General features: G+C 49.8%; 1 protein-coding gene across 1 annotated transcript in view; it reads left to right on the top strand.

Annotated features, from left to right (window-relative positions):
* FRMPD3 (FERM and PDZ domain containing 3) overlaps positions 1–10,328 on the top strand; it is a 51,609-nt gene that overhangs the window by 35,670 nt on the left and 5,611 nt on the right. The window contains exon 13 of the mRNA XM_018576998.1: positions 722–866. Coding sequence (XP_018432500.1) covers positions 722–866 — 145 coding nt within the window. The remainder of the gene's footprint in view (positions 1–721; positions 867–10,328) is intronic.

Genomic DNA, 10,328 nt, shown 5'->3' on the forward strand with positions numbered 1-10,328 from the left:
TGCACCAGCAAAGTTTTCACAAATGTATGACACAGATCTGCCCCTGCTGACCCACCTTGTGACCCGCTACACAGTTACAATGTAAAGTCTGATCACTGGTGGAGAAGAGACTGAGGAAATGGTTCTTCCTGTCTGCAGCAGACTGATCACTAGGAGAGGGGAGACTGAGGAAATGGTTCCTCCTGCCTGCAGCACACTGATCACTGGGGGAGGGAAGACTGAGGAAATGCTTCCTACTGCCTGCAGCAGTCTGATCACTGGGGGAGGGAAGACTGAGGAAATGGTTCCTCCTGCCTGCAGCAGTCTGATCACTGGTGGAGGAAAGAATAATGAAATGCTTCCTCCTGCCTGCAGTAGACTGATCACTGATGGAGGGAAGACTGAGGAAATCCTTCTTACTGCCTGCAGCAGTCTGATCACTATGGAGAGGGGAGACTGAGGAAATGCTTCCTCCTGCCTGCAGTAGACTGCTCACTGGAGGAAGGGAGACTGAGGAAATGCTTCCTCCTACCTGCAGCAGACTGATCACTGGAGGAAGGGAGACTGAGGAAATGCTTCCTCCTACCTGCAGCAGACTAATGACATCATCTCAGTTTTGGCAAAGTCACTGGACTGGGGGAATGGCTGTTCAATGATAAAATGTGGAGCTGTATCTTGTTTCGTGCTTTAACTTTAATAATATTCCCGTAGTATTTATTCTCGATATGCTTTTCTTTTCCAGGCCCTGGTGCTGCTCATGGATTGGCCCGAAGCTACCAGTTTTGCCTGTTTGGTCGCAGGTTACTACAGGCTGCTAGTAGACTCTAAGAAAGGAATTTTCTACAGAGCTACTGGCCATTTGCCTCCACCCCAGATTGTCAAGGCAGGTATGACTTTCGTCAACTCCCTCGCATAACCCCACCCACCTTTGCAAACTCAACGCATGTATCTACTTGCTGATGTATCTGCTTTTAAAATCTCCCCCAAAAATCCCAGCTTCCCTACATGTAGATAACAGTCTGGCCCTCTAGGGCAAGATCAAGTGGAAAGGGATTGCAACAAATCAATCAACACACCCCCCCAACCCGGATAAGCTCTGAATTGGGCAAGATGGAGCTCACCTCTGCTCATTAAGTCACCCAACCAAACTGACCTTCTGCTTTGGGGCCCGGTTAAGAGGTCTCCTATAAACATCTTACCGGATGTTGGAGATTCGGATGTTGGAAATCCCAACTCTACACCCCTCAAAGATCCCATAAGATCTTCCCTGGCCTTACCCGGCCCCCTACATGAACCAAATGCTGTGTTGAAACTGGAAAATTCTTATACATGTTTTGGACATATAGATATATTGGTCACAGGTCTCGGTCAACTTAGCTTGCAGCTGAACCCAACCCTGGTGCTTCTAGGTATCCATCATGGCGACGATGAGCACCTACCACGTCCTATAATCAGGTATATGATGCATTATGCAAAAAGAGGGAACTCGTTCTTCAATGGGAATCCCAGACACCACCCCAACTTTCCTCGTGTGAATCCACAGTTAGGTCTCTACTGCCTATGTAGAAGTTAACAAATATGTGTAGAGAGTCCTCGAAAATTCCAGACCTGGAGGGATCTGGAATTGGTGGTCCATTGCTCCAGCCAATGGACCACCCTCCCCTCCTTTCCCACTCTCCTCTCCACTCCACCCTTCCTCCTTCTCCTGTCATCCATTTACATGGTACCATGGCAGCTTCCTTGCATGGATCATGAACCTACAGATCCTTATCTCGTGTTATTTTCTATGTACACCTCTATAGAAGCAACCACACTAGAAGCCCCCAGGTTGCAAATGTTTGATTTTTGATACTTTACAACAAATAAAAACTCAAATCTAAAAAAAAATCCCAACTCTAAGCTCTGTACCCCCATTTAAAATGGTTAAAACCCCCCAAAAATGTGTCCTACTCCACCACGGGTCACCTTTACACTTCCGGGTTGAATGACCCCCAGTGTCCTTTAGCCTCTTCCTTGAGTCCCAGGTGTCAATGACATCATGCAGCTTGGGCTCTCATAACATGGTGCTCACTAGTCACCACGTGAGTGCCATCCTATGTGGCGATGAGGACCGTCCACCATTGTAGAAGAAGATGGACCTGGCTTGTCATGTGGTTGTGTGGAAGACACCTGACTGTACGGTATGTACGCTTTCATTCATAAAAAAATTGAAGCATATCTAAACCAAAACCAGAAATGTATTCTACTGCAGCTTAGCAGTTCCATGGTGTGTTTTTTGTACATGTATATGTGATATTAGCTCAGGTGCTGACATCCCTCTTGCAAAATCTATGTATTGGATAACGGAATGGGGCTTTAATGTCCATCACCCGAGGCTATAGACATGGCCAGTGCAGTGGCTAAGTGGTTAGCACTTCTGCCTTGCAGGACTGGGGTCTTTGGTTTGAACCCCAACCAGGACACTAGCTTCATGGAGCTTGCATGTTCTCCCTGTGCTTGTGTGGGTTTCCTCCCGCACTCCAAGGACATGTGGATAGGTAAATCTGCCCTACTCTGTGAGATAGGGTTCTTAGAGTGTATGCTCCTTGAGGGCAGGGACTGTTAGACCACAACTGCTCCCTTACATCTCCCTTCCATGGTGTTGGACAACAACTGCTTCCTTACCACCTCACATCTCCCTTCCATGGTGGTGGACAACAACTGTTCCCTCACCAGCTCACATCTCTCTTCCATGGTGGTGGACAACAACTGTTACCTCACCACCTCACATCTTCCTTCCATGATGGTTGACCACAACTGCTCCATCACCACTCAACATCTCCATTCCATGGTGGTGGACAACAACTGTTCCCTCACCACCTCACATCTCCCTTCCATGATGGTGGCCAACAACTGTTCCCTCACCACCTCACATCTCCCTTCCATGGTGGTAGATCACAACTGTTCCCTCACCACATCACATCTCCCTTCCATGGTGGTGGACAACAACTGTTCCCTCACCACATCACATCTCCCTTCCATGGTGGTGGACAACAACTGTTCCCTCACCACATCACATCTCCCTTCCATGGTGGTAGATCACAACTGTTCACCACCTCACATCTCCCTTCCATGGTGGTAGATCACAACTGTTCCCTCACCACATCACATCTCCCTTCCATGATGGTTGACCACAACTGCTCCATCACCACTCAACATCTCCATTCCATGGTGGTAGGCTACAACTGCTCCCTCACCATCTACCATCTCCCTTTCATGGTGGTTGATCACAACTGCTCCATCACCACTCAACATCTCCATTCCATGGTGGTAGGCTACAACTGCTCCCTCACCATCTACCATCTCCCTTTCATGGTGGTTGATCACAACTGCTCCATCACCACTCAACATCTCCATTCCATGGTGGTAGGCTACAACTGCTCCCTCACCATCTACCATCTCCCTTTCATGGTGGTTGATCACAACTGCTCCATCACCACTCAACATCTCCATTCCATGGTGGTAGGCTACAACTGCTCCCTCACCATCTACCATCTCCCTTTCATGGTGGTTGATCACAACTGCTCCATCACCATCTACCCAGTTTAGCAGGTGAGAGGACCGACCTGATCTACCACTGCTACAGTTTCACTTACAGGTCTCCTCCCCACCCTGTGACTGGACATTACAAGGAGAAGCAGCAGCAGACTGATCATTCCATCTCACTCTGCTCTCTCATCCTATCAGCATGCCTCTTCTACAAACGATCAGCTCCTTGTGCTGCTCTCCCTCCCCTCTATGAGCTCTGCTGTACAGATTGTACAGAAGACTGCATGAGACTGATCCCAAGCCATATTCCCACTGTTTCCATTAAAGGAGAACTATGAGGTGAGTGAAAATCACTCATCCTCATAGTTCAAGCCGACCTGTGACAATGAAACTGTCTCACACGTCGGCTCAATAGATCGGGAAGTGAGGCAACACATACCGTCGCTCGCTCACTTCTCGATCCTGTCCCTGCAGAGAGCCGAGACTGTCACTCACGGCTCCCTGCAGGGATTCCCCCCCCTCCCCTCTCCGATCCTCCAGCGCTGACTGGTGGAACGGACGGGGAGGGGGCGGGTACAGCTGGCTCTGCCTCTGGATAGGTAGAGTCAGCTGTCACTCACGCAGCTGGGTGGATCCAGACAGTAATGTCGGGATCCGTCCCGGCTGTGGCGGTCTCAGTATACCGCGAGCTGTAGCTTGCTATATACTGAGCTTTGGGTGACGGGAGGACGCTAGTTTGTTTTCTCCCGTGACCCTTGGAGAACTATGGGGAAAAACACTGACCCCATACTTCTCCTTTAATAAAAAAAAAAGCCATGTAACGCTATATTAATAAATACAGTTGTGCTCATTTGAGTGAGTTCAGCTTTAATGGAATCAAATGAGGAATTCATGAAATGTCAGTGCTATGTACTCAAGTGCTATAGACAGTTTTTGGGGCAGTCATGTACACAGTGTATCGGAAGTAGACGGACCTCTTCAGCCGTACATGTCCAATGAAAACTATGACTGACTCAAGAAGACATTTCTGCTGGCTGGTAACGATGACACTCACCGGAATGGAAAGCGTGTGACAGGCATATGGCCGCCCAGGGCAGCCATCAGGGGGGGTACGGCCGATACTCATGTAAGGGGCCCGGGCAGCATGGGGGGCCGGCCCGGGTCCCTTACATGACTATCGGCCAACAGTGAAGGGCGAGGAGGCGGAGGACTGGCCCTAGCAGCACAGGGCCCCAGCATTGCTGCTCCAGCGGCTTCGAGACAAGCTGGGGCCCCATCAGCGACGCTGCTCGTCTGATGTCGTACTGGGCGGAAGTGACGTCACGTTAGTGACGTGACGTCACTTCTGGCCTGTCCGGCGACAGACGAGGCCACGTGTGCAGGTAAGAGGAGCTAGGAAGGTAGGAAGGAAAGGAGGGAGGGATGCAGCCCTGACCAGCCCACCTGAGACCCCATCAGAGCCCACCATAGACAGTCTCAGATGGGCTGTGCAGCATCTATGGTGGGCTCTGCAGGGTCACTCTAAGGTGGGTCCTGTGCGTCGCTAAGCCCTGTGTCCAGCGCGTCACTAAGCCCGTGTTCAGCGGTGGGGGGGGCCCGGCCTAAAGCCACGTAAGGGGCCCCAAAATTTCTGACAGCTTCCCTATGGCAGCCTCATTATGAAGAAAACACGGAATCTTAAAGGAGGATAACATACATCACATTGGCAGCATTTCCTCCGGGCAAATCAATAACGGCGAGCAATGTGGACAAGAGGCAGCTTACAAAGCAACATTTTGTAACAACTGCGGAGGAATAATCGCTTAGCAAGTGTCGTATGATCGGAATTAACATTGTGACAACCAGCACAGCTAAAAATAACATGAACCCGGAGTCTACGGGTGTCAAGAAGACAACACAAAATCCATATGACATCCAGTCTACAGCTCTAAGTACTGGAATGACAATTCGAGCAAAATCCCAGAGAGGAGGCTAACGAGACGCCAATTACCACGGAAAGTACTCCGAGGACTCCAACTGAAAAAAATGGCGTCTTTTGGGATGCTAAGAGGATTCCTAACGTTTATTCGGGATTGCAAGTCAAAAGCTTGTCTTACTTTTCTTAATTATACACCGATCAGCCATAAGAGTATGACCAACTGAGAGGTGAAGGGAATAGCATGGATGATCTGGTAACAATGGCATCTGGAAGTGGGGGGGATATATTACAATGGCACCTGGAAGTGGGGGGGATATATTACAATGGCACCTGGAAGAGCCTATGTAGAAGTTAACAAATATGTGTAGAGAGTCCTCGAAAATTCCAGACCTGGAGGGATCTGGAATTGGTGGTCCATTGCTCCAGCCAATGGACCACCCTCCCCTCCTTTCCCACTCTCCTCTCCACTCCACCCTTCCTCCTTCTCCTGTCATCCATTTACATGGTACCATGGCAGCTTCCTTGCATGGATCATGAACCTACAGATCCTTATCTCGTGTTATTTTCTATGTACACCTCTATAGAAGCAACCACACTAGAAGCCCCCAGGTTGCAAATGTTTGATTTTTGATACTTTACAACAAATAAAAACTCAAATCTAAAAAAAAATCCCAACTCTAAGCTCTGTACCCCCATTTAAAATGGTTAAAACCCCCCAAAAATGTGTCCTACTCCACCACGGGTCACCTTTACACTTCCGGGTTGAATGACCCCCAGTGTCCTTTAGCCTCTTCCTTGAGTCCCAGGTGTCAATGACATCATGCAGCTTGGGCTCTCATAACATGGTGCTCACTAGTCACCACGTGAGTGCCATCCTATGTGGCGATGAGGACCGTCCACCATTGTAGAAGAAGATGGACCTGGCTTGTCATGTGGTTGTGTGGAAGACACCTGACTGTACGGTATGTACGCTTTCATTCATAAAAAAATTGAAGCATATCTAAACCAAAACCAGAAATGTATTCTACTGCAGCTTAGCAGTTCCATGGTGTGTTTTTTGTACATGTATATGTGATATTAGCTCAGGTGCTGACATCCCTCTTGCAAAATCTATGTATTGGATAACGGAATGGGGCTTTAATGTCCATCACCCGAGGCTATAGACATGGCCAGTGCAGTGGCTAAGTGGTTAGCACTTCTGCCTTGCAGGACTGGGGTCTTTGGTTTGAACCCCAACCAGGACACTAGCTTCATGGAGCTTGCATGTTCTCCCTGTGCTTGTGTGGGTTTCCTCCCGCACTCCAAGGACATGTGGATAGGTAAATCTGCCCTACTCTGTGAGATAGGGTTCTTAGAGTGTATGCTCCTTGAGGGCAGGGACTGTTAGACCACAACTGCTCCCTTACATCTCCCTTCCATGGTGTTGGACAACAACTGCTTCCTTACCACCTCACATCTCCCTTCCATGGTGGTGGACAACAACTGTTCCCTCACCACCTCACATCTCTCTTCCATGGTGGTGGACAACAACTGTTACCTCACCACCTCACATCTTCCTTCCATGATGGTTGACCACAACTGCTCCATCACCACTCAACATCTCCATTCCATGGTGGTGGACAACAACTGTTCCCTCACCACCTCACATCTCCCTTCCATGGTGGTGGACAACAACTGTTCCCTCACCAGCTCACATCTCCCTTCCATGATGGTGGCCAACAACTGTTCCCTCACCACCTCACATCTCCCTTCCATGGTGGTAGATCACAACTGTTCCCTCACCACATCACATCTCCCTTCCATGGTGGTGGACAACAACTGTTCCCTCACCACCTCACATCTCCCTTCCATGGTGGTGGACAACAACTGTTCTCTCACCACATCACATCTCCCTTCCATGGTGGTAGATCACAACTGTTCCCTCACCACATCACATCTCCCTTCCATGGTGGTGGACAACAACTGTTCCCTCACCACATCACATCTCCCTTCCATGGTGGTGGACAACAACTGTTCCCTCACCACATCACATCTCCCTTCCATGGTGGTAGATCACAACTGTTCCCTCACCACATCACATCTCCCTTCCATGGTGGTGGACAACAACTGTTCCCTCACCACATCACATCTCCCTTACATGGTGGTGGACAACAACTGTTCCCTCACCACCTCACATCTCTCTTCCATGGTGGTGGCCAACAACTGTTACCTCACCACCTCACATCTCCCTTCCATGATGGTTGACCACAACTGCTCCATCACCACTCAACATCTCCATTCCATGGTGGTAGGCTACAACTGCTCCCTCACCATCTACCATCTCCCTTTCATGGTGGTTGATCACAACTGCTCCATCACCATCTACCCAGTTTAGCAGGTGAGAGGACCGACCTGATCTACCACTGCTACAGTTTCACTTACAGGTCTCCTCCCCACCCTGTGACTGGACATTACAAGGAGAAGCAGCAGCAGACTGATCATTCCATCTCACTCTGCTCTCTCATCCTATCAGCATGCCTCTTCTACAAACGATCAGCTCCTTGTGCTGCTCTCCCTCCCCTCTATGAGCTCTGCTGTACAGATTGTACAGAAGACTGCATGAGACTGATCCCAAGCCATATTCCCACTGTTTCCATTAAAGGAGAACTATGAGGTGAGTGAAAATCACTCATCCTCATAGTTCAAGCCGACCTGTGACAATGAAACTGTCTCACACGTCGGCTCAATAGATCGGGAAGTGAGGCAACACATACCGTCGCTCGCTCACTTCTCGATCCTGTCCCTGCAGAGAGCCGAGACTGTCACTCACGGCTCCCTGCAGGGATTCCCCCCCCTCCCCTCTCCGATCCTCCAGCGCTGACTGGTGGAACGGACGGGGAGGGGGCGGGTACAGCTGGCTCTGCCTCTGGATAGGTAGAGTCAGCTGTCACTCACGCAGCTGGGTGGATCCAGACAGTAATGTCGGGATCCGTCCCGGCTGTGGCGGTCTCAGTATACCGCGAGCTGTAGCTTGCTATATACTGAGCTTTGGGTGACGGGAGGACGCTAGTTTGTTTTCTCCCGTGACCCTTGGAGAACTATGGGGAAAAACACTGACCCCATACTTCTCCTTTAATAAAAAAAAAAGCCATGTAACGCTATATTAATAAATACAGTTGTGCTCATTTGAGTGAGTTCAGCTTTAATGGAATCAAATGAGGAATTCATGAAATGTCAGTGCTATGTACTCAAGTGCTATAGACAGTTTTTGGGGCAGTCATGTACACAGTGTATCGGAAGTAGACGGACCTCTTCAGCCGTACATGTCCAATGAAAACTATGACTGACTCAAGAAGACATTTCTGCTGGCTGGTAACGATGACACTCACCGGAATGGAAAGCGTGTGACAGGCATATGGCCGCCCAGGGCAGCCATCAGGGGGGGTACGGCCGATACTCATGTAAGGGGCCCGGGCAGCATGGGGGGCCGGCCCGGGTCCCTTACATGACTATCGGCCAACAGTGAAGGGCGAGGAGGCGGAGGACTGGCCCTAGCAGCACAGGGCCCCAGCATTGCTGCTCCAGCGGCTTCGAGACAAGCTGGGGCCCCATCAGCGACGCTGCTCGTCTGATGTCGTACTGGGCGGAAGTGACGTCACGTTAGTGACGTGACGTCACTTCTGGCCTGTCCGGCGACAGACGAGGCCACGTGTGCAGGTAAGAGGAGCTAGGAAGGTAGGAAGGAAAGGAGGGAGGGATGCAGCCCTGACCAGCCCACCTGAGACCCCATCAGAGCCCACCATAGACAGTCTCAGATGGGCTGTGCAGCATCTATGGTGGGCTCTGCAGGGTCACTCTAAGGTGGGTCCTGTGCGTCGCTAAGCCCTGTGTCCAGCGCGTCACTAAGCCCGTGTTCAGCGGTGGGGGGGGCCCGGCCTAAAGCCACGTAAGGGGCCCCAAAATTTCTGACAGCTTCCCTATGGCAGCCTCATTATGAAGAAAACACGGAATCTTAAAGGAGGATAACATACATCACATTGGCAGCATTTCCTCCGGGCAAATCAATAACGGCGAGCAATGTGGACAAGAGGCAGCTTACAAAGCAACATTTTGTAACAACTGCGGAGGAATAATCGCTTAGCAAGTGTCGTATGATCGGAATTAACATTGTGACAACCAGCACAGCTAAAAATAACATGAACCCGGAGTCTACGGGTGTCAAGAAGACAACACAAAATCCATATGACATCCAGTCTACAGCTCTAAGTACTGGAATGACAATTCGAGCAAAATCCCAGAGAGGAGGCTAACGAGACGCCAATTACCACGGAAAGTACTCCGAGGACTCCAACTGAAAAAAATGGCGTCTTTTGGGATGCTAAGAGGATTCCTAACGTTTATTCGGGATTGCAAGTCAAAAGCTTGTCTTACTTTTCTTAATTATACACCGATCAGCCATAAGAGTATGACCAACTGAGAGGTGAAGGGAATAGCATGGATGATCTGGTAACAATGGCATCTGGAAGTGGGGGGGATATATTACAATGGCACCTGGAAGTGGGGGGGATATATAAAACATTACGCCCCTGAAGTTGATGTGTTGGAAGCAGAAATAATGGACAAGTGTGAGGATTTGTGGGACGAGGACCAAATTGTGATGTCTAGACGACTGGGTCAGAGCAACTCTAAAACTGCAGCTCTGGTCAGAAGTCCCCGGTCTGCAGTGGTCAGGAATGGCCAAAAGTTGTCCAAGGAAGGAAAACCGGTGACAGGGTCATGGGCGGCCAAGGCTCATTGATGCACATGGGAGGTGCAGTTAGGCCCATGTCACTGTTAGCGATCTTTGAGGTCTTCTTGGGCAATAAACTGTTGGAACTGGAAGCCATGTGTAGGACTTTTGTTGACTAGGTCTCTAGGAAGGGCA

Source organism: Nanorana parkeri, unplaced genomic scaffold (genome assembly GCF_000935625.1).
Source record: "Nanorana parkeri isolate BGI_ZX_2015 unplaced genomic scaffold, ASM93562v1 scaffold81, whole genome shotgun sequence".
NCBI classification, from domain to species: domain Eukaryota; kingdom Metazoa; phylum Chordata; class Amphibia; order Anura; family Dicroglossidae; genus Nanorana; species Nanorana parkeri.